At 44.6% G+C, this 25,423-nt stretch overlaps 1 protein-coding gene and 1 long non-coding RNA gene across 3 annotated transcripts; one reads left to right on the top strand and one right to left on the bottom strand.

The window, feature by feature from the left end:
- The first annotated feature begins 849 nt into the window (after positions 1-849).
- LOC108161472 lies at positions 850-1,854 on the top strand. 2 transcript variants are annotated; one of them, XR_001775468.2, is made up of 3 exons: positions 850-1,246; positions 1,312-1,669; positions 1,732-1,854. It is a non-coding gene; the product is annotated as an uncharacterized LOC108161472 (long non-coding RNA). The 2 variants fall into 2 exon arrangements; XR_004472974.1 differs by lacking the exon at positions 1,732-1,854 and having other exon boundaries at positions 851-1,246; positions 1,312-1,678.
- Positions 1,855-5,634: 3,780 nt separating this feature from the next.
- On the bottom strand, positions 5,635-7,253 carry LOC108164308 (lysophospholipid acyltransferase 5-like). Its single transcript, XM_017299956.2, has one exon. The coding sequence runs from the start codon at positions 7,174-7,176 to the stop codon at positions 5,722-5,724; it is 1,455 nt and encodes a 484-aa protein (XP_017155445.2). The 5' UTR covers positions 7,177-7,253; the 3' UTR covers positions 5,635-5,721.
- Between the last annotated feature and the right edge of the window lie 18,170 nt (positions 7,254-25,423).

Below are 25,423 nucleotides of genomic sequence, written 5' to 3'. Positions count from 1 at the left end.
CGCAAATTTGCCACTTCAACAGCTCCTTGCGGATGCCGTAAGCACTCTTGTGAACGAGCTCTGAGCATTTTCATTTATTTTCCTCACATTTTCTTTGGACTCTCGCTCTCCTCTCTCTCTCTCTATCTGTTTCTCCGTCTTTGCTTTGCCACACCCACTCGGAGGAAGGAAGCCTTGGAGAATTTATGCTTCTGCATTTTTATTCCAGTTTTTTTCCCCCTTCGACTCCTTGGTTCTGCTTCGATTTTTTGGCAACTTGGAAAGTTGTGAAACGATGCTCACGGAATTTTAAGCAGCAGCAGCAGCAGCAGTGACTCCCTTTACTCCCTTTTGGGTGGCGCTTTGGGTGGGGGGGTTTTTTTTTGTCAATATTGTTACAGCAGCAGCGGAAAATGTGCTGTGAATTTTAAATTGCTTTTCGCTGGCTTCGCTGAGTTGCTTACATAATCAGCAGGGAAAACTTTTGTCTGATTTTGGAGATTGTTATCCTTTTCTGCAGCCGGAAGTATCTAGACCCAAAGTTTCAATTGAAACAAAGGATTTTTAATGGGTTAAGTAGAGGTAAACTTCAAATGGGTTAGATAAATATACGAAAAGGTGTGTTAAAAATATCACAGAGATATCATACATATCTTTAGATCTACAAACAGATTTCATAAAGGACCGATCTCACTGGAATTGAAAACTCTTGATCTCTTGTTTTTGAAATATTTGTAATTATTTAAGACTCTTATAAGAAGAGTTATTTTTCCATTGTGCCATGGAAATTTTACCAGAATTTTCATATGGGGAGTATCGCATCAGCTTCGTTTTGTGTTCAACATCTATTTACTATCATTTATTCGTATCTCTTTTTAGTATTTATTTGGAAATGTACGAGAAAACTTGAAAAACTGTAAAATTGAAATTTTTAAAAGTGTATCTAAATTTCGAGTTTTTGGTGGTATTACTTTGGAAAAATATTTTAAATTGCTTGAACCAAAATCATATTTAGATGCTACGACTCGTGCACTTGGTTTACCTTTGCCAGGTTATCATGTCCCCTGGCGAGAGTCAGCACAAGCCTGGAAGATGCTATCGACAGGCAGTGGAGCGACGTGAAAATGTCGTCCCGTCGAGCCTTTGCCATGTGTCGCGCTCGGTCCACTGTGCAGGATGGTCAGTGGAGTTCTTGCGCAAACGATTAAGAGTTCTGTAGCAGGACTGTGGTTCTAGTAGGAGACTGATTTGATTGGATTTCGTAAAGGTAAGCTTTCCTTTGCAGTGTTCATTGGAAGCCTATAGACTGATCCTTAACATTTCTCTCACCAGTTATAGATATATGAGAGTTAATATTATTATTTATTCAGCATAAATTCCGTGCCCTCCATCTACCGTTCTTTGAAGTTGGGGGCCTTGAAGGGATTACGATTACCGGACTTGTGAGCAGCTGTGGATATAGTGGGCTGCATATACGATCAGAGAACTATCTCAGGGCACGGCTGCTCTCCTTTTCATGGCTCCCCCGCATTCCTTGGATACGGTAGTGGTCGAGTCAGCTTCTCTGAGGATGTGTGGAGCGCCTTGAGATCGGGAATTGGTGTGCCGAGGTCCCTGTTGTCGGTACCATAGAAAATAAATGTATGAAATATATGAAGATCTATAAAAGGAACTGAAATGTTAGAAGATGGTACCAACGGGAACATTTTTATATTTTCGACAGCCAAATAATTTCCATTAAATTTTGTTTAGTAATCCCCACCTGGAAACGAGTCCCAGCCAATTACGCGGCCTTTCCCGAGCCGAAGAACTGGGCATTACATTTCCCAAAATGGTTGGAACCACCCTCTGCCCCAGCCACTGCCCCTGCCCCAAGCAGCCGTCATGACCAACGAAAAACAATTACAGCCAAAAAATGAGATATACGTGGAAACAGACAGACACACACTTATGCTTATCTGAATAATTTATGGTTAAAATCAGACGCAACCGCTGCTGCGGTGGCTGCCTCTCCTGTGGTTGCTTTTTCGGGAGGGAGTTTGGGAATTGCACCACGTGGTGCGGGGCAGGGGCACCACTCCAACGAAATGCTAATAGGCGCCACCCAGAAAACACACAAAAATTGTAAAACAATTAAAATGTAATAAGCAGAGGGGTCAGTTCTCAAAGTCAATGGGCGGCACTTGCCCATGCCGGTTTTCCTTTTCCTTTTCCGCTTTTCGTTTTTACTTTTGTGAGGTGGGGCTGGAAAATAGAGTAATTAATAATCTTGGTTGTCCAAAGCGGGTAACGCCTCTATTAGGCAATGATAAACAGTTTTTGCTTGCACAAGCCGGAAAAAAGGTGACCAAAGTCCGAGTCCGCGACGAAGTTGTCTGGCCTGTCAGGGCCGCTTGGCGCCAAGGATGTCAGCAGCGGACTCACATTTGGCCAATGCCTGGGATCCCCTGCAGAGCTTTTGATTGACACTTGACATTTCCCTGGGTTTTGCATTCAACGGAGCATTGCCGGAGTTGTCTTGACATCGTGACTTGGGTTTCGGGGTTTTGCCAGATGAAAATGTGTTGATAGTGGGTAGAAACTTGTAGGTACTTCAGGGTTTGTTGGTTAACTGGGTTGTAGGTACAGTTAGATCAGATTGGGATGAACAGTTGGATCTACCGTTGAGGGGAATTATGCTGTTCATGAAAGCAAAGAGTGGGCAACATTTGGAAAGCATGAGGCAGAGATCTTGAATATACATTTTAAAAACTACACTAGAGCATAAGATCGCATTTGTACTCATGGCTCTTTCATGCTTTTGATCATTACGAATACATATTTTCAGGCAGAGGGCGAAGAAAATCCCATAGAGAGTGAGCGAGAAATATTACCGAAATTTTCGGATCCAATACAATAAAAAGGGCGATACCTTTTTGGCGATATGTGTTCTTAATCAGTTTTTGTTCAGTTTAATATGTATCTATCTTTAATTATCTTAGCATGAAAACCAATATGAAACCAATTTTGGAATAAATATGGCATATCTTAAAGAGATATGTGCTGTAATCCCTGAACCAACCGAACTATCCACCATAACTCCTTCCATCCTGTATCTGTTAATCATCTGACTGACCGAAGCCCTACAAAACCCCAAGCGTTGAATGCACGTGGCAACCCATAAAGCCCATATAAATTTATACCCCATATATATATTCGTGGCATCCACCTACATGCATACAGCCATATATGTATGCATGAACCATTTAGACTGGCTCCCGGGACAGAAGCTACTATCAGAGTGAAGGGACACAGCGCAGACAAGCCCAAAGCGTCAAGTTGTGAAGCTGTGTGCAAAAAATCATTAACACGCACACGGACACACAGCCAGCCACCCAGTCAGACAGCCACCCAGCAAAACCCCCCATCGTGGATGGGTGGGTGGGTGGACATGGGGCGACCTGAGCTGGCTGTCCCTGTCGCTCTGTCGCTCTGTTTGGGGCGCCTCCTTATGGTGCAGGCTCTGGGCGAGACTTGCTTAAATTACTTGGGTTTTTACATGCGGCAGTGAGGCACATTAACACTGTAATGTGCAAAAAGTGTTCTCCTGTACCAGTGTGTGTATGTATGCCTGTGTGTGTGTGTGTGTGAAGGAAAAAAACATGGCGTCCTTGTAGCCTCTGTGTCGTTGTAGTTGTAGTCCGTGTGGCACTCATTGTGATGCAGAAAGGGAGTCGGAAAAGGGTTTATGCGGTAGAAATGATCGTCATATGTTCTTCGCGCAAATGGTGATTTTCATTTCGAGTGCTTACATGATCCAGCTTCAGTCGAGGCTGTAAAGTGTTCTTTGATTTTCCAAAGAATTAAATCAGAGACTATAGTTGTTGCATGGGACCGGCTTCTGTGTGTCGCCAAGGACTGTGAACGTAGTATATTGTTGTTGAGTTCTGGACAAGCTATTTCCGGTAAATGTTCCATTTCAAAAATACCTCTACGCTTCTCCCATTTACCACTGATTGTCTCCGCATAAACCTCAAGGCTCCATGGTATGCCTGGTGGGCGTCAGATACTTTTAGTTAAGATTAATTGTTATATATTAACATGGCGTCGAGTTACGAAGTCTGCGAAAACGAGCTATTTACAAGCTAAACGAAAGTTGACTTTGCCCAAACGACCAGGAGGAGCGGAGGAGCGAAGGAGTGGAGTGGCAGGCGGCCCGAGATGAGTGTGGATGCTGATGTTGATGTAAATGCTGTCTCCTGCCTAGAATCGCAGTGAAAGTGTCTGGAAATGAGGCAGAGTGCCAGCACCATGGCCATGGACCAGGAGAGAGTGAGAGCTCGAGCAACTTTAATAAACAGTGAAAATATTCAAGTCCGCCTGCTGTTTATGGCATATCTTGTGTGAGCGTGTGTGTGTGGTAGATTTATGTTTTCCCATTTTCATGTTTTATCATCAGCTGCTACTGGCGCTGGATCGGGCGTGGAATTATTCATGTTTTTCGCAGCGTTACTCATACGCCGCGTACTCGCATGAAAAGGGTTTCAAAATGGCTGCCATTCTGGCCTATTGCGTTTGAATTATGAGCCAAAAAAGGGTCGGCTCTGTGGCTCTTCCTCTCCATCTCTCTCCCTATACATCTTATCGTAATATGGTTTGGCTATACTTTTGCTGGGGCCTCGTAATGGAGGGTGAAGTGTGGTTCCGAATGTGGTGCGAAAAGGGAATTTTTCTGATTTATACGAGTGGCAAATTTTGAAACTTTCTCTTTAAGGGATTAAAATTGGGTTTGCTCTCCAACCTCTATATAGGATTGTTTAGCTGTAGTACATTTCAGATCGATTATGGTCCTAATTGGGTTTCTCAATTGCTTTCTGAATCGCATTTTAAAATGTTCAGTGAATATTCCATCCACAACCCACTTTTATCTCTTTGGCTATAACAATTGAATGTTATCTGCCTCTGCGACATCTTGGCATATGTTCGGCCAACCCGCCACCCCTGCAGACCCCATCCTTTGGCCTCATTCCATCCCTGACAACTGTCGCATTTGGAACCACAAACCAATTTGTCGACGACTTGGGAGATGGCGCGCCACTCGAGAGCATATTGACAATGCTAACTGGAAGTCAATACGGAAATGGTTAGTATCTTTGTGTTCCTACTGCTGCCTCAGCCCCATACGCTCTTGCCACTGGCTCTGCCACCACCCACACTCAACGCGCTGTCACTTTGGGCGCAAATTTCGCCATTTCCACCCTCGCTAATGTGCAAATAAAAATGTTAAAAGGGTCCTGTAGCACTCAATTACACGCCCTGGTGACCATCTCTCTCGTTTCCGTTTCTGCTGCTGCCGCTGCCTCTGCCTCTCCCTTCATGCCACTTGCCACATACAGCGGTAACTGCGTGAGCTTTGTCCCGCCTTTGTGTGCGTGACTTGCCTCTGTATGCTGTCCGTGTGTGTGTGTGTGTGTGTATGCTAAGGCTTCGCTTTGCTGCAGAGAAAACATTATGGCGCGCGAACGGAAGTTGCCATCTTGTTGATGGCAGTTAAAGATAAGCGAAAGCGAAAAAAACAACAAAAACCCAAGCAGAACGCGAGTTTTTTTTATGGTCGAGTTTCACTGGACTTTTAGGGGTATATTGGGTTTTTGGTTCGCTAAGGAAACGACAGTCTTATGAAATGTCGGTTACAGTGGCTTGTATTTGGTAAGAAACTTCTTAATTTTGTTAGTAGAATAGCAATGGAATGTAGAACAATGTTCATGTGGCAAAAACTGGAAAATTTTCGTCTCCTGTGGCGACATCATTCCCGTGGTCGTTGCCCGAAAAGTGCCCATAGGTTTGATAGAAGACAGCCCAGATGATTAGGTAGATGAAGCCAAAATAGTTCACGGCCCCGAAGACTACGATCCAACGCTCGTACTTGAGGAACACAAAGGGCGTCAGACCCCATCCCATGTAGACAATGTTGTAGGACTTCAGGGTCACGAAGTAGAGCACATTGTAGATGTCCGATCTGCTCAGGATGCTGCCATATTGTGGGAGGATCGACTTCTCATAGAAACGAGCGATCTGCTTCTCCGTGCTGACAACCATGTACTCCATGAGGAAGGCCATATAGTAGCCACTGTGAAAGCCATGCCAGACGGCCAGGAAGCCCAGGGCAGCCACATAGCTGATCGTGCGATTGTCGAGGAACTTCAAACGCCTGTACACATACTGTCCCACCCACCGGTTTGTGTTCACATTGAAGCTCTGTATGTAGTGCTCCATGGTGTTGCCCGTCTCCAGCAGGATCAGCTTCACATTGCTGCAGCCGGACCAGTCGGGCTGGCCATGCACATCCTTGCCCATGTAGGTGAAGCCAATGTATATGAGGGCGCCCTCGGTGAGCAGCCAGCAGGAGACGTACTTGTACAGGTTGAACTTTGCCCAGAAACCGAGCAGAAAGATCCGCTTGATGAATCCCACCTCGGCAAACTCGGAGCTCAGGAAGTAGGAATCAGGCAGCACGCTTAGACCCACCTGACAAACGATCAGGTAGAAAACGCCGGTAGCCAGGCGGCGCGTGCCCGCCTCCACATTGCCCTCGTGCTGGCGGAAATCGCCGTTGATAAAGTTCTGGTAGCGACGGAGGGGAAACTGAGGTCCTACCAGGAACCCGCTGGGGAAGTACGCGAACGCCAAGAGCTCCAGAAGCGATGGCATCTGCGGCAGAGCTGTTTCCTTTTGTTCCTTGGACAGAGCCTGCGTCGCCTTGAGACCGTCGGAGATGTCGAAGCCGAGGCCAATCATGCGCAGCACCAAAACGCAGTGCGGCATTGTCCAGAGAATGTCATACTCGTTGCTGGCTGTGAACATGTAGCCAAGCAGCAGATAGCTCATGTGGAACACCACGTTCAAGCCAATCATCAGCCTGATGTTGTGTCGCAGGAACCTGACCAGCAGATATGTGACGAGGATCCCCAGCAGCGAGTGGTATGTGTCGACGCCGTAGTTGAAGTAGCAGAGGCCAGCTCCACAGGCGACGAAGAACATGTGATGCAGCGCCTTGAAGGGCACAGCCTCTGCCACATATGCGGTGTAGAGCGCTGCGATGGGATAGCCAGCCATAATCGTAAGCAGAAGACGCACTGCCGCCGGTTGCACGCCCGCTGCACCTGCTGCGGCACCCATCATCCCCTCATCGGGCGTGTCCTCCACGTGTCCAGGCATGCTGCCAACCAGCCAGGGAATATATTTGTGTAGTGTATATGAAATAAACAAACAAACTAGTATGAATGCAAAATCCAAGGTACTACTGGAGTCTACCCTTCGACAATTTTTCACCGTCTCCTTTTGCCATTTTTTGTCTGTTAGATTTTCATGGTTTTCCGCGCTTCTGGCTGCTTGGCTGCTTTTTATTGCCGTGCATTTTATGTATATTTGTTTCTATTTTTTGTTGTTGTTGTTGCTTCTATCTTTCCTTCCTTCCGTCGGCCATGTTGGCAGTTATCTCTCTGTTTCGCGTTCTATTTCTGCTTCGTGCCCCCCAGTACTATGTATAATCCTCCTTCTGTCTTTGGCATTTAAGTTTTATGGCGGTTTGTTTCGTTATTTCTCATTTTTTTTTTTCCACTTTGCGCTGTGCTCCTAATTTGCAATTTTGTATGGAGACATGGACGACGACGACGACGCCTTAAAGCGGTTTTGTCATGTCATTTGGTAATTGGGTGGCAGCGGTTGGCACTTTATATATTTCGCCGCCAGTTGGCAGCGCTCTCGCCTCCATTCTGGTCACACATGGTCACACTGGACGCTGGCCGCTGGCTAGCATGATAAATGTGACCGCTCCATAGAGGAGTCCGAATCGGAGTGGGTTGTGGGATGTGGGAAGTGGGAAGTGGCAGCCCTGACGACAGTTCGATATCTAAATTTGTTTTTAACGGAGGAAAGAGGCACCACTGGGGAGTCGCCCACTCTCCTCCGTTGAGGCATATTTTGTATAACTTTGTAAGCCATATTTGGCCAAATTAAGTGCCCCATAAAGTCGCAGTTTTTACAGCTCGTAAAACAAGACAAGAATCGAACTTCAACGCCGCCGCAAAGCGAGCGTAAAGCGTTCGATGGGTGTATAAATAAAATTTCCGTTTAAAATCAATAAATTATAATTAAATTATAACTTAAGCGAATGCTAATTTGTGCGGGGACTGGGCACGGAACACTGTGGTGGATCTGGTGGATACAAAAATATACTTAAAATTGACATTGGCAGCAACACCTCCCGGCCCCCTGCGGCGTTTGTCGTCGCATTCGAGAGACAATTTTGCATGGATTTCTGGTAAATTCCTTTGTCCGCAAGGTAAGTGCATACAAATTTCATAAAATTAAACTTGAGGACATAAAAATTACACTTCAAATTGGCAAAAAATTGCATGTAAATTTAAAATTATCTGGCAATTATTACAAGTTCCAGGCTGTGCAGAATATATGAATCCTATCTGCCAGAAATACCTTCCCCAAATCGATTTTCCACTGATTTGTTGTTCATCGAAAGCATAGGCAAACAAAGATCTCAATTATGTTAATAAGTTTCACGCCCATCCACACGATTTGGCTTATACCATGATACCATTCCTCTATCCACACACACACACAGCCTCCAGCCAGGGCTATAACCTTTCACCCCAAAAGCAGGATATTTCACCAGCCACAAGGAAAACTCCATTCAACACCAATTAGGGATGATCATCAGGAAAAGCAGTGGCAGCAGCAGCAGCCGCCAGGGAGACAGGTGGATGGATGACGGAGTCGGGTTGTCGTCGAGCAACCCCATTTCGGGTGTCATTTGTTATTGAGGAACACAAAAAAAAAACACAAAAAAAACGTTGACTTCACTCCCCGAGTGTCATAAATACATCCCGGACGGGGGCCATAGACAAACAATCAACAATTTATGCGACTGCCACCCGAGAGGATGAGTGGGCCACTTGAGTGGTGGTCCTGCCGGGGGTGGCTGACTGGGTGGTGCTGGGTGGTTGAGTGGCTGTAGGGGTGCCTGCTAAATTGCTCAACAACGGGGGCGCATGTTAAACATGAATTATGAATTGTTATTGAGATTGATGTGGTTGTTGCTGTTGCTGGGGTGTTGCAGGGTGGTGCTGCTGCTGTGGCAACTCTATCTAGATGTGGCTGCTCTCGTTTCTGCTGCACTGAAAGCAAAAAGGGATGCATATAATGATATTTTGGATAGTTCCAATTGTTAAGACATTCAATATACCTTTGACTGTTTAGCAAGTGCTTCAGAGATATCTATAACTGGTTGAAATGTGGGTATATATTTCTCTCAGTGTGGTCGTGTTCCGCTGCTCCTGCTACTCATGGATTCTGCTCCTTCTGTTCTGAGTGAGGACTTGCTTCCTTCAACCAGCTCTTGCTTTGTTTTGTGCGGTAATTTCATTGAAATCATGTTGAGTAATTGGTGCTACTGGGGCTGGGAGGGTGTATAAATAACCCTCGGTACGGGGGTGACTCTCTCTCGCCCTGTGAACCACTCCCCCTTTGGATTAGGCAACCGCTGGCATCGCTTTATGCGGTTTGTATTTATTGCCCCGTTTTGCCGTCACTTGCCCCCGTAATTGTGTTTGTGTTTGTGTTTGTGTGTTCTGTGCTGGGTATTTGTCTCTGTATTATGCTACACATGTAACATGTATCTGATAGATACCCTGCCCCGGCGGGTGGGTGGTGTCGTCCGCCCTGAAAGTGGTGGGTCTGGTCTGGTTGTTTGCTAATTTGGGTATAATTTGTGACTGTTTATTTATTTTGGCTCTGGTTGGAATTAATTTCCTTCAAATTTTGACAGCTCTGCAGCGATGAAGCTATTTTTTACACATGTTAACATTGTTCGGGGTAGGAAATATACATATACTACGATTATAGGAAGTGGATCTTGATTGGTTGCGATGGGGATTAAAGAAAATAATCATTCATGGCTTATGCTTGAAGGTCTTATGCTTGTAGATTGCACTTTTTATCCCTGATTTGTAAAGCTTCTTCCTTTATACAATTTTCCATCTAAAATTTCAGTACTCATAGTTTTCGAGTATATCTTTGCACACATTTCTCTCTTATTTTTTTATATTTTCTTCTCAACTCCTTTTGAGCCGTCGCGTCGTTTCCTTATGAAATACACTCAACCGCATACACAAAACGTTCGTGTTGAAAAATGTGATGTTTAATTTCGCACATTAAAATCAGAAAATTATCAGACACGAAAACCCATAAACCGCACACCGAATGCCCCCCACCAGAGGCACAAACACAGATACGGAGACCAGCAAAAACGGGGCTGAGGCAGACAACCAGGAGACGGAGACGCACACAGAGTGGGGAAGGAAGAGAGTGCAGTGAGTAAGATTAAAATCTTCTCAGAATTGTGTGGACAAAGCCAGGAGGTAAGGCCACATAAATGAGTGAAGGAGGAGCAGAGGGGTAGCTGCCTCTGATGCTGCTGCTGCTGCAACTTGGTGGCAAACAGAGACCAAAGCCAAAGGAGTCAAATCGATATTGGCGAATGAGAGAAGGAAGGAGTCCAGACAAGCAAATACTAACAGGAATAACAACGAATGGATGGTAAGGATTGTACACCGAAAACGGAGATACTCTTGTAATGGGAATACTCTTATGGAAGCTTCAATATGGATACAGTCTTCTTAAAAAGCATAATACCCTTTGAAAGTGTACAAAAACGACAGAGACGTTGGCATGTAAACAAATCGATTTGTTTCATTGATGACATTCTTGGCGAGATTTTTGCAAAATGTCATAAAGTTTATGACTTAAGTCTTTTGTTTGACTCTGACGTGGACTGGGGACTGAGGGACTGAGGATTGGATACTCAGACCAGAGACTGCGAAAAGAGGACAGCGGACGGAGGAGACTGCTGTCTGATGCTGGACCTGCGGCTGGGTACTCGCCTGAAAATATCATTATTAAACCGATCGAACGAACCCCAGCCACAAACGAGTTTGCCATTAAAATCAGCATCGCATCCGAGTTCGGTTCTGGCATTCACACCTACAAAAGTGTCATGCGTTTGGCATTTAGCGTGTGAGTTAGTCGAGTGAGTGTCTCGGCCCAGAGTCAAGAGTCAGCATCAGCGTCAGAGAGTCAACTCGGAGTCGGAGTCTCGATGCGTCTCCGGCTATACGGCTGTTTTTTGCGCATCCACAAATTTAACGATTAAGACGTGTTAAATTGTTAACAAGCCACTTGCAGTTATTGCCAATAAGCTGCAAATTTACGAGGCTTGGCCGGGTCTCTCGCTCTCTCTCTCTCTGTCTGTCTGTCTGGGTTCGGGTTTGGGTCTTGCAAGGCCTCTCCCCATAATCTCTAGTCCTGTCCATTTGCATGCCATGGGATCTCTGGTTGCATTTGTTTGCGGACAATCGTTTGGGGTCTTTCCAGCCTCCCATCTTCGCTGGTGGTTGTGGCATTTGAAATGTGTGACAAGCTCCATGGGCTGCCTTGTATATCAAAGGGTTTTATGTGGAGTCTTTAAAGTCAAGAGAGTTTCTGATTCGTATCAGCTGCATTTGAATATCACGAATTAATTTGGTATAGCATTTGTTGTGACAGAATGTTTTATAGGAATCGAACAACAAAGAAAGCTACATATATAAGCTATAGGCTTACACATAGAACATTTAGTGGAGTACTGCTGCATATATCTCCAAACGAGTATCCTTCTTAAAAACTCCCTTTACAAAATTTGTATCTTAGAACGCTTTTTTGAATATATTTCAGCTCAATTCTGAACTTCTCAACTTGCTAAGGCTTATACATATACATTCTATACCCTCCAACTGCTCAGTTTCAGTATCAAATTTGATCCGAGTTTGCATAGATCAATCACACCAAAAACCATAACCATCCAGACGCCCCCGCTTATCCAGGGCTAAGCCCAGTTCGAATAACAAAAGCCAATCAATAGCCGAGACAGCCAGATCTAGGCCCAGCCATAGATCAGTCTTAGCCCTGGCTTATTGCAGTTTAAGCAGACACGAATATAGACATAACACTGCCGTTGAATGCCCTGCCGTCAGCCCACATCCAGATACATAAATTAGGGCATTCTCGCACACAAACGAGAGCAGGAACCTATCGATATCCAGCCGAGATATCTATCAGTGCTGGGCCGTTTTCTTGGGCGTAACTTGCATATAAACGGTGCTAATAACACCTTTAAACTGGCCAACAAATTACCGTTTCAACATTGATTTTGAATAACATTCGATATCGATTCGTTTGAATGCGTTTTCAACAAATTTCCATGCAAATGCGACGACGACGAGCCCCATAAACGGCCAGGGGCAGCCCATCGGGCGCTCTCTCTCTCTAGCTTTTTTTTTGGGGGCCCCCAGACAGATGACCAGCATCCAAGATCCAGCATAGACAATGCGACGGCGGCGGTCCCCACTCGGGCGGGCTCATTTGTCGCGTCGGAACGGACGAAGAAAGAAGAAAAGTTTCTGGACCGTCCGGTCATAAAAAGTGTCAAAGTTGGGACAAAGCAGCCAACTGCTGAAAAGAAATTTTATGTTTGCCGGAAAATCACCAACAACATGGCATTGTTTGATATTGATTTCCGAAGGTGTGACGACCCCGTTTGTGTCTGGTGGCTATATACGATTTCCATCGGATAAGGGGTCTGTCTCTGACTAATATTGTTGGGGCGATTTATGAATGAAATCCAGTCGAAGACATAAAGTCTGCCCTGCCCTGCCCTGCCCAGCCCTGCCGTGCGTTTTGTTCGATGAGTCACAAACGTCTAACGATTTGTTTGAGAGTGTAATATTGTGACACTTTTGATTGTAGGAAACTAGAATGGAATAGAGCGAGCGAGAGAGCCCTCTGATCTATGCTTAGCTATCATAATAGTTATATTTGAACAAATTGTTTGGGCTCCGGTCCGGGTCTGGGTCTGGGTGCATTGCTTTCCAATTAGTGGAGCAAAGCCAAAATTTATGTTGCATTTATTACATAATTTGTCCAATTTTATGTCGAGGCTCAAGAGTTTTACGAGCCACGTTCTGAGACGCTGCCAATCGCTGGCGTTCTGTCTGTCTGTCTGTCTGTGTGTGTCTCTATTTCTGGCTCCATTTCCTTTTGCGCAAAGGTTTTTCCAATTTCAGTGCCGGATTAACAGGGATTTCCCGATGCTGAATGCTCTGCTTTCCTTTCGCCTGCCATTTCTCCATTTTGTGTGACGACATTTTTCAATTAAGAAAGGATCACAAGGCGCTTAGTAAGGCAGTTTGGCTTTGTGTTGGATGGAGTTGTCCCTGGCTCCGACGCCGGCCCCGGCCCGGCCCCGAAACTTGGATGGAAGCTGGCTTTTAATTAATTACTGTACTCCTCCTCTCTTTGGCTTTTTGTGGAAGTCTTTCAGATGCTTTTTGCCAAGTTTTTGGCAGCTGCACTTATGGAAAACTCAAACCCAAAGTAGCTGCCACCAAAGTGTTGCCAACTTTTGAAAAGGGTTCAGTTATATTTAGAAGGATTTCCTTATTGATTTTGTTGCTAGGTATACATTCTTGGCTTCAATCTCTTGTTACTGTAAACTGTATATAATATATCGTGTAAACTGTACATTTAGCAGCAGTTAGCTGTTAGAACCGACTGTTAGCCTGACGATAATTACGATTATGGGCAATTACGTGAGCAGCAGCTCCGAGACACACATCTCACACATCGCAGATAATGCTTTTTATGTGCTGTTTTTTACTCAATTATCTAATTAACTTGTTAACAGTTGCTCAATAGCAAAAGTTCACATACATACAGATACAATATGGTATATATAATTGCCTTGTTGTTGTTCACCTCATAAACAATTGTTTGAACAGCAAAAAGCATTTGGTTTGTCGTCACAAACATTGCATATTAAATTAATTATAATGTGTACGGCAAAATAATTAAATAAATACTAAACACGAATGAAAACGATCGAATGTGCGGAGCCAGTTGCTAAGGTGAATGGCAAAGCGAAAAATATTTCACTTATTGCTGTACTTGGCTGAATCGATGACTGAGGCTGAATCGGTTGAGGCTGAACTTGAAGCTACAGCTACAGCTGTGGTGGCTGTGCCTCTCTCGCTCTGGGTCTGGCTGACTGACCACACGACGGCTACGTAATAATTACGAAATTTACAAACGATTTATCAAGTTAATTAAACGTTGGCAGCACTTGTTGCTTTTATTGTTTCTGTTTCTGTTGCTGTTGCGTTTCATTATAAATGAAATGAATTGAAATAGTGAAACATTGATAGATGGCCAATGATCAAAATCATTTCACACGATCATTTGATTGAGCATGCACCAGCACCAGTACCGCCAGTACGAGTATCTATCTATCGGTATATCTTTCTGCCTTTTGTTTGTCTGCTGTGACTGGTATTGTGATTGTGATTGTTGGTGTTGCTAATTTGCCAACTACTTTAAGCGAAAGCTGTTCGACTTTGACTCTGGCTTCGGCTCAAAGTGAGAGCAGGCGCCCGAGGAGACAATGAACTCGGCTGGAAATCGAAATGGAAATGAAACTAGCCGAGGCAGATGTCTGTAATTAAGTAAATGTAGAAATTATATGCTAACAAAAATGAATAAACACATGCACAGGCCAGTGGAGCGATTGATCTATGACATGCTTTCGGTGGGATTTGATTGGAGAACGGCTTGAACGGCACTCAATCTGAAATTTAGTGGCGGATTAGGTAAAAATTGATAGAGATTGCGGTCTGCTTTGGCTGTCCTACAAGAGCCTACAGATAAAGTATTTCCAGTATCTCAAAATTCAATCAATAAATGAATATATTTCAGCTATATTATAGAAAAGCTAATCTCTATTGTATATTTTTTAATGCCACCTACTCCAGATCTATTACTGCATTTATTTTTCAGCTTGCAACATATGGCACACCCCTCTCTCAGTCTCAATCTCAAGCCATTCCATCCACCCACTCAGGCTCTTCAGCCATCATCTAATAATCATCATCATTACAGACGCCAAATGCTTTTAGTCATCTGTTTCTGCTTTTTTTTTTCCGGCATTTCCTCTGTCTCTTCGAACCACCGATAAGCAAATTTAAGCGTATTGAGACCTGGGAGGGCACCTTTCCGACTCGAGACGAGACCCTATTGAAAGCTTATCGAAGGCACACGTGCACTGGAGATGGAGAGAGTTCTCTAGGCGGATGGACGTGGCAGCTGAAACTAAATGGTTGCGATAAAACTAATGAAAATGCGTTTTCTAATTGCACATTAGGCAAAGTGAAATGATTTCGTTGTAAGTGGAAATCCAACATGCTCTTGGGCCTCGGCCAATCCCAGTCCACATCCGAATCTCTGCCCATTCCATTCCATCAATCCAGAGGCAAGCGATCTCAAGTGCAGCTTCTGTTTATAGGACGCACGTGCGTTGTTGCCTCCTCCATCCCACATCGCGGCCGTAGATACTGTATCTGTTGCTGTTTGTACAGCGTACAGTGTACCTTTTGATGTATCGTGTTGGGGTTCGGTTGTTTTTTGTGCTTTACGCGCCACTGCCCCGCCATTAATTTTAATTTGTGCGTCAAACGTAAGAGTAAAACGCCTTGTCCGTTGTTGATTTTAGCATGTGTCCAATGAGTGAAAGTGAGAGGGTCATACAGCAAAAAAAAAAAGAATAGATAGAGACAGCGAGTGAGGGAGGGAAGAAAAAACAATTGCACACAATCATTTTCAATTTAATATCATTATGTGCAATTTGTCAACGATGTCCACAAAGCAGTCAGTCAACCATGTGCCTGGTCTGTGATTTGACAGAGAGCCAGGGGCGTAGTTCAAAGGGGGATTGGAGGAAAACTAAGTCTGAAAAGGGAATATTTCATAGTGTATGTTAACTGCTTTCTTTGGCTATCCCCCCCTTTCGAATCAAGCATTTCAGCAACACCCCTGTCTCTGTCTCTATGGCAGTGACCCATAGCCACATCTCCTTTCAAACCAACGCAAAACGAGCCCCTTCGGGAACCCCAGGGCATTATTTATTCATGTTGCTACTTTTTCTACAAGTAACCGACGAATTCGTGACGAAAAGTGATTGAACGTAAACAATAAAAGCGACACTCTACCGTCACTTTCCACTGCCACCTCTATCTCCTCCATCTCCATTTACATTCCTGCCTCCTGCCTCCGACTGGAGTCTCGAGTGCCACCTACCACCTCCATCCCCAAATGCGGCATTTCTTTCGACTGACTCACACAGCCTTTCATTTGGCTAACAATTTCTACTTTGCGTTTCAGTATCTGTATCTGCCTGCTAAATTGCCCAATTGCGATTGGTAACAGCCGCGGCCGACATGCCAAACAATTTAATTCAATTAAATATTTTTTCGTTGACTGTCTGTCGTTTGTTATTTAGCGACAGTTGTTGTTGCTGCTGCTGTGGCTGCCTCAGAGGCAATTGTTTTCTGTGAAATTTGTCACACTGTCATGTGCGTTATATAGGCGACAGACCCACAGAGAGCCAGAAAGAGCGAGATAGAGAAAGAATATAAACCAGGTGGACAATGAACCACTTTGCGCCACTTGAATTATTCAAAATTTCAATGCAAAATGGCGAGAAAATTAGCCTACGGCCCAAAGAGAAACCAATTGGCTTTGGCAAGTGTTTAATAATTTATTGGCAATTCCCAGGAAATTGGTGACATTTTGAAAGGCTGAGAGTGGAAATGGACCGAGCAGGTGGTCTCCAAAAGGTATAATAAGGGAAGCATTTGATTCGTGGACAGAAAGTAGCAAAAACATTTCTTGCACTTTGTTGAAATGGTAATTTCGTAAGCAATTTGTGAAATTACATGAGAAAATGGAGTCAGGGAGGAATAGTACTTAAAAATAATATTAAGGGCCTAAAAACATTAAATTAAAGTATTTGCAGGCATCGAATTATTGTGCTACTTCTTCTCATCCCACATATGATCACTCTTTACTCCTAGAATCACCTCCGTTTACAGTAGATTTGCTTATCAATGAACCATAACATATCGCTTGAATATTTCTTGGGGTTTGGTCCCATTAGAGAACTTCCGTTCCCCACTGCTGACCCTTGACTTTCAGCTCAGGCCCGCATCCCAAATCATTCATTATTCTTCTTTAATTCAAACATTCAATTCTCAGCAAATGTTATCGGAGTGTTCACCTACCCGTCTCCTAAATCTGGGGGGCTCTAACCGACTTCCATATAAAATCACCTGTGGTGTCAATATTTCAACACTGCCAGCGGTGTTGAGGCTCGTCAGAATCTGTCTCTGGTTTGTGCGAGTCTCTGGATATTGGAAGTTTCTCTCTCTCTCTCTCTTTTGTCTTTTGTGCGTTTCGGACGGGGCTAACAGATTTTTGATTTATTGATTGAATTGAATTAATCAACAATCTTATGAGTCAATATTTTGTTTAAACAAAGCCAGATACAAAAGGGAACAAAGTGAATGGAAATTAATCATATGCCATGATCACGATCGGATCGGAGAGAAGTCTGCTGCTGCTGCTGTTTCCCTTCTCCTTCCCAGAGACTGATGATGATGATGATGACGAACTAACTGACAGTTGTTTGACATACCCCAGTCAGTCTCTCAGTTCCTCAGTCTCTCTGCCAACGGGCACAGCCGGAGAAAACAATTAAGTGACGCCAGACGAGGCACAAACAAGTTGTAATTTTTTATGGAAATGCGAAAAGAAGGAACTAAAAAAACAAACCAGATGAGGCCAGGCCGGTGCCACTACTGGTGCCAGTGCCAGTGGCAGTGGGTGCAGCATATGGCCCGTAATTAAAAGGTTAACTTGATGTAACTATTACATTGTAGTGTCTTGGCCCTCTTTCGACATGAACTGCAACAGTTGGAAGCATTTCCCTGTCCCTGTCCCTGTCCCAGTCTCAGTCTGGATCTGTTTCTCCTGTCATCTTTGACATTTGAACATTGTAAATGTTGACACTTTACCACACACAGGCAAGTCTTTGGGGGACGCAGGGAATGATCTTGTTACAGTTACATGAATGATCACCACAAATTGGCATTGCCATGGAAGCGGGAAAATTGTCAGCCCCCAGGCCCAGGCCCAGGTCCAGGCAGCTTTCCTCGGTTCCGGGCGTTTTCATTGACACCTCGTCGCAGTCTCTCTCGCTCTCTCGTTCGCTTGACGGATGAGGCCCGCTTTTATTTTTAGTGGCAATCTCCCTCTGGGATGGGGATGGGTTGGGCTGTTCTGTTCTGTTCTGATCGTGAATGACTTACCGACTGAATGAGTGAATGATGAGCAAATTTATCGCGGCATTGTGTCATTGGTTTGTTAGGCCCCAGGTCCCAGCCATGTGTGTGGGCCCCATCGCCAGCCCCAGCCTCTTCTATGTGTCTGCCGTGTCTGACAAGCGTTTAATTATTTTGGCTTGATTGCTGTTCCATCCTTATAGAGATGGCAATCCATTCATGTTTCGTTGGGCCCAATTTCTGATGTTGTAAGCGTGTTGCTTGTTGTTTGTTGCTTGTGTCTGGTGTCACATCATTGACACGATCACAGCTGCCGTAAGTGGTCGATGTTGCAACAGAGCTTTGCCACCCAGAGGCAAGTCTCGCTGCTATGAATAACTTTCCTGGAATCCACAGCCACAGCCACTGCCTGCCGCATACTCGTTTATTCATTCACATATTTTGGTCAATCATTTTTCTCACGATCCCCGATCGATTGGGTCACCCAGTCGTCTGGGGCAACGGCTACTCCTTCGCCTCATTCGGTTGCCGACAACAAAAAAGTTTAGCCGCCAACGCCCACAAAATACCACTCCCCGGCACGGAACGGCTCTCGCGGCATGATTGATGGGCATCTTGCGTACAAATTAACACCGGAATTACTCCTCATGCACTGGAGGCAGTGGAAGATCGGCAAAGTTCCAAGCGAGCAGAGCAGCTCCACCTCCACCCCATCGAAAGGGAGAAGATGCGTTTTGGCCCATTTCAAATGGAGCCGACTTTCAATTAGGCAAAAAGAGACTTGGCAAAAACCATGCGTACAATATAGGTCAAGATAGTAATACTCAAGGCAAGATAGGAAAATAAATTCCCTTTGAGAAGGAATAAAATAGCTGCAGGCTCAGATATTGCACTTAGTAGTTTCTACTGAAAGTCCTTCCTATCTCATTTTATAAATATACTAGACCAAATTTAAATGGAACATTTGTTGTCCAATCAGCACTTTCGGATGAGCGTAATGTTCCATATTTGGCTCGTACTAAAAGTGTGTTAGCATTTCTAAAATTTTAACCGCAACTGTATATTAGTTACTAAGAGAAAACCAAAAACAAAAGGCCGCTAATGCCGCTGCTGACTGCTTCCTTGGCTTGAAATCAGTTGAAAGTTAATGAGACGACGACTGAGACAGGCCTCGGGTCGCGTCTTTCGGATCGTGACTCTGTCTTCGTCTCCGTCCCCGTCTCTAGGGTTTTTTTTGTGGTGAGTCATGGGCAATACGTTAATTATGAATATGCAACTAAATCATTACATTTTAAGCCAGTGTCAAAGGCACAGCTGGAGCCGGCTCTCGAGCTTGGAGTCCCTCTGTTTGCTGCACGCTTGATTAATCGCAAGGCTGCTCCTGCTCCTGCTCCTCGTTCCTAGGGTGCTGCCTCTCGCTTATTAATTATGTGAGTGGAGTGGATCGAGTGCAGGAGATCCAGATCCCGAACCAGATCGAATGGGGATCCTCCACGCGTGCTCAAGGCGTGAATACCATCGTCAACAGGCTAGCACCTTTCGCACTGAATTATTGCTGAAATATTTGCTGATTTATAGGCATTGGACTTGCTTGGTTGTTGTTGTTCTCGTTGCTGGCACGCCATATGCGTGTTTTTTTTCGAAGGGGAAGAGCGAGAGAGTCAACTGGTGCAACCTTGTTGCAATTAGTTTTTGCATCACCACCCAGCGAGTAGCCAGGGAGTATCGTCTTACGACTCAACCTTGAACCAGAGCTGGCTCTTACTCTGACTCCGACTTGGACTCCGTTTTGACTCTGCTCAGGCGCATGAGTCGACATGGCAGCAATTGTAGATCCAACTCCAGTCCTTTCCCGCTCTGTTGAGGCAGACTTCCGTGTAATTAAGTGGCGTTCACAATGCGCTCCACCACCCATTGTGTGCCGAGAGTCCCGGACAGAAGACAGGCTCTGAAACAGAGACTCTGCGTTCTGCGCTCTGCGCTCTGGGCTCTGGGCCTCGCAGATAAATTCTTTGTGAAGGCCCAGACAAGCGTATGCACATGATTTCAGCGAGAAGTCGTCTCAAACTGGAATTGGGCGCCAGTTAGCCACTGAAGAATGTGTGTCTAATGGGGTTAAGCCGAGGCGCGATATACTCTTTGAGGTTTTCCAAGCAAAGACTGTTCGATGGTGTATCCAAACTCCTTCCTTAATCGTAGAACTCTAGGCGGGTGAGCCAGCGAAAAATATGATAAATTGGGCGCTAACTCAGAGACGGGAGTCAGCACTCCTTTTGGGGCTGCTCCTAGCTTCCATTCTATTGCTGGCTCCAGTTCTCGGAGCTGCTCTCTGTGTGTGGCTGTAATTTGAGGCCACTTTTGGTCCATGGCAACGAAATAAAGTTGTCAGCTGCTCCTTCGCACAAAATGCAAATGATGGCAGACTTCGACTCCGGCTCCGGCACAGTCTGCTGTTAATTTTTGGTACGTGTCTTGCAAATTAGACCATCGTGCCTTGTCGTTAGTCTTGCTGAAAAGTTTCTAGAATTTCAATGCCATCTAATCGATGTGGCAGCGTTGTGGCATCCACGAAACATTTGCCGACCGGTTGCCACACACAGCCGCACTCCGACTAACCCAGAAGCTCTTTTGCTCTCTGCGGAAGCACTTAATGTTAATGAAACGGGTTCGAGAGTCAGGGAGAGTCCGAGAGAGGAAGCTGAGGAGCCGGAGGTCCAGTTTTGTTTATCTATTCATAACACTTGAGCTGTCAGAAGTGGGGCAAGACATGAATATGAATGCATTCAGAGGAATATTATTATTATTATTTGGCTTGGACATGCACTTTTGGTCGTAATTTTATATTGAACATAGCTTTCAGAAATTCGGCCATTCAGAAAACGTTCTTTGAAACAGATGTTTAGGTGATAAATTTTCGATTTTGTGGTTTTAATACAAGCTTCCAAAAGCGATTAGTAATCGATTAAGTGTCAGTATTTATGATTCATGTCGAAAGAATTGATAAACCTGAAGATATAGCAACCCTAAATTTAGGTTTTCTAACATTTTTAATGTTTCTTCAACATTGGCATTTTTGTAATTTTTTTTATTATTGAGTGGCTTTATTATTGAATGTTAAGTTCTTAATTAACTTACATCTATTCATAATAGAAATCCACTTAATTCTTGATACAAACCCTTTTCGAAACAGCTTTGTTGCACCTTTTTTAAGGATCAGGAAGTTCTAAAGATAATTTTCCGCTAATGAATTCCATATATTTCCTGGACATCTGCAAACAAATACCCATGAAATGAAGGCGCTTCCCTGAACACTTAACTACATTTTTATGTGCCCCGACCAAGAAACAAACCATCGATACCATCGACATGTCATATGGGAAGCTCATTAACGCCATGGCCAGACAATTGTGCCCGAGTCAACCCTTTGACTGCAGCCGCAGCGTACCATCAGTACCACCAGAGTGTACTTTGGACTTTTATTGATATTACGTCTATCTATCGATTGGCCGCTATAAAATCGATCATTAACGCTGTTAATTTGCTGCGACAAAGCGCACGGCGCGTCGCGTTGATGGCAACGCTTCAACAGTTCCGTTCCACATCCCCATCCACATCCAGTTCCAGTGCCACTTCCACTTTCAGCCAGACCCAAAGCCGGTCTGGGGCCAGAGCAGAGGCCAGGCGGAAAGGGTGCAATGGTCATAAAAATTAAAAGCAAATTACGAGTACGAGTTTGAAAAACAACTGCAACAGCAGCAGCAGCAGCAGTTAACTCGACAATATTAGCGCAGTTCGAAGCGGGTCGATAATGTCGATCGATTGAATGACACTAAAGCTGACTCGGACTCTGGCACTGACCAAGCGAGACCTTTTGTCACTTCATAGCGAGAGGAGGAGAGGAGGTATTGGCATGGAATTGGAATTGTATTGGAATGGTACGGGTATTGTATGGGCTGGCAGACTGGAGGTGACGGACGCACCTTAGACGCTGACGCGGACTTCCGTTTGGCATTGAAGCGCAACCGTTTCGATATGAGTCAAAGAGTAAAACAAGTACAGAAGCTACGAGAGAGGTAACGACTTATTGGTTTTCTCTAAAAGTACTTGGCAACACTGAAAATATACTCTCAAATTCGAGAACAAGTTGTGGCAGTAAAATAGTATTATATGAAGTAAGATATTCCATTTCCATGTGACTATACTTAAGGATATTTCTATTGAAAACGGTTATAAGATCTAGGATCTAGGAGCTCAAAGTATTCTTTTGCTTAAAGGTGTCGGTTTATCTTTTATCATTTTTTTTTTAAGTTTATTTCCAACTTATGTTTTAATATTCCTCCAAAACCCATATACCCCTTGTTGCACCCTTTACCCAAAGGAAGAGTTAAACTCTATGGCAACAATTTGAGTGCCTAATGACGCAGAGTAATGAAGTCGCCGCCGCGCCCCCAAAAATTCAGACTCAGAGAACCCCCTAGCCCGTACCCTTACCCGTACCCGTACCGAACCAGACCGGAGCGGAGCGGGGACCCAACCCCTTTTTTTCGCGCTTGATGTGTCGTTGATTTGTTGTTTCTGCTGCTGCTGCTGCTGCTGCTGCTGCTAGTCTGGTGCTAAAAATCGTCACAGCTGTACAACATTTCGAATTGAATGACTTAATGTGCAGCATTGTGTCATCAATATCCGTTCGGCGCTGTTCTGTTCAGTTCAGTTCAGGTCTCTGCAGGTTTCTGGTCAACTGCCCGTGACAAAAGTGTGAATTACGCCGAGCCTGAACGCCCACTTGTATCTGTATCTGTATCCGAACCCAAAATTCACTTGATTTCAGCCCGCACTGTCGTCACCGATAGCACGGTGTCTTGTGTTCCATCTCAGTCTATCTTTGAGTCGCTCTCTAATCCTTCCCTTTTGGCCTCTTGAGTGACATTTGACAGTCAGTCAGTGTCAAGTCATCAATATGTACTTATGCAGTCCTCTCTACCTCTTAGTCAGGGACACACACACACACACACACACACACACGGACCAGACAACGAACGACCTCTATGGGTATTTCCCCTCGTCTGCCTAATCCTTATGTAAATCTGTCAAATTAGATGCGATTAGTGTGAAGTGAAAAGTAGTTCTCAGCTCTTTGAGCCCTCGCAGCGCCGACATCAACGACCAAAGAAGCTGAGGCGTATTTTTGATTCAAGACTCGAGATGACTTGTTGATGGCGGCACTTGGCCCAAATAGTTGGGGAACTGTTTGATGTTTCGCCATAGTTTAGGGGAAAGGGTGGGAGTTGATAGGAAAGAGAATTCCTCCTACAAGTAGAAGGAAGAGCATTGAACGAGCCCGAACGTTGTGAGCCGCGGCAAGGGCTGCAGCTCTACATTTACACCTGCTACTCAGTCAGTAAATATGTGAGCTTATGATTTATGCAACCTAAAAAATAATCTCCTACTCCAAAAATTTGTCAGGAGAAGATTAATTCTAGAAACTTGGACTGGAGTCTCTTTTATAAAGAAAGAAAACACTAGATTTAAAAAACTTATTTTTTAGAAGAATTAGGTAAAGACCTATAGGAAGCTCTTAAAAAACTACCCCAGATATTAGGAGTTCTCAAACATTAGTCAATTCCCACGGATCCTCCGCTATTATCACATCCCGGCAAAAAACAGACCCGTGCACCAATTGTCACACCTAATAAAATTCAATTTTCATTTAAATTAATTTAGAAATTCTCACGCCACGTAGGAGGCACTACCCACAACAAAAACAAGACCATTCTGTATAAGAAGTCCCACCCCAAGTCGAAGACTTTCAAATGCCAAACAAATGGCCGGCAAATCGAATCGCCTAAAAAAATCAAGTGATATAAAAACGGGAATCACGCGACTTGACGTATGCCTAACGAATCATTTCAATTTACCGGGATTACCATAGCCAGATGGGAGAGGGGACTGTCGAGAGACGTGTGCTTACCAATTGGCAACACCAAGAGCGGCCCTCGCCCAACCCCCAGACCTCTGGACAGACAACGACAGGCTCATCATCAGCATCATCGCGGTGGTCGAAGTGGCGGAGGGGGACTCGGAGTCGGACTCGATATCATAATGACACTTTCCGCCGATGCGCAACTGTGACAAAATTAATTTTCAACATGACTGCATTCGGACGGGAACTAGAGGGGGTGTTTGGGATTTGGTATATTCCAGCACCCTCTGACTGTGTGTGTGTGTTGATGATAATGAGACCATAGATAACGAAATTTTATGTTGCCCGAATTTCACAAATAGTTGCGCGAATTTGCGCAGCACCCCAAAAACTTCCCTCAATCCGAACAGCGGACTGCGGACTGTGGAGTGGCAGGGGCAGTGTCCGTGTGTCCGTGGCCATATCCGTTGCCGTTGCCGTATCCGTGCTATGGGGTTCCGGGTGCAAAGCACTCACAAGTCAACAGCAGCCGGAATTGCCACCCCTTTTTCGGGTCGGATCGGGTCGGGTCTGGCATTGGACCTCGGGGCACGGCACGCCACGCCACCGCACTGACAAATTGTTCCGCTAAATAAATCACGATTCATGATTATCGCCATGAAATCGAAATTTTCTGCTTTATTTTCCATGCCTCGGTACAAGTTATCTAATATGCTTTTAAATGCGGACCCTTTCCAGAAGGGGACCGAACGAGTGCAGTGGCTTAAACGAATAGCTGAATTATTGATTTGGGTTTGGAGTTCAGGGCAAAGAGAGGCTAGATTGAGTGGAAATACTGTCGGAGAAAGTCTGGGCTACTTATAGAAAAATCTCATAATTAATAGATATTGTTGCATGTTTCTACAGTTTCTTTAACCTAAGGTTATCCCATGAACCGCTTTAGAAGGTTCAACAGATTCCGTTAATTTTCCTTTTCTCATACCATGAACTCCAATTAACTTTGCCTTCAGAAAGTCAAAGTCAAGGTTAGTTTGAGTTCAGTCAAGGACTTTTGTATCAGCATCAAATCTGAATGACAAATCCTGAGAAAGTCAGCCTAGGGCTTACACAATACATCATCATCCGCGTGATCATCCCCTGAGGAGCAACAGCAATAGCAGCCCAACCCTCGGGTCTGGCATTATGAAAGCAGCCACAAACAAGCCTGATGTCCTGTCATATTTGCTCATTTAACAGGCTGACACATCAATGTCATATCAAATTCAGA

Source organism: Drosophila miranda, chromosome 4 (assembly GCF_003369915.1).
Source record: "Drosophila miranda strain MSH22 chromosome 4, D.miranda_PacBio2.1, whole genome shotgun sequence".
NCBI lineage: Eukaryota > Metazoa > Arthropoda > Insecta > Diptera > Drosophilidae > Drosophila > Drosophila miranda.
Note: the sequence above shows the minus strand (reverse complement) of the source record. Positions and strands in the feature narration are given on the sequence as shown.

Excerpts from the sequence above, each read along its gene's own strand:
- LOC108164308 (XM_017299956.2), bottom strand. The coding sequence starts at position 7,176 with ATGCCTGGACACGTGGAGGACACGCCCGATGAGGGGATGATGGGTGCC.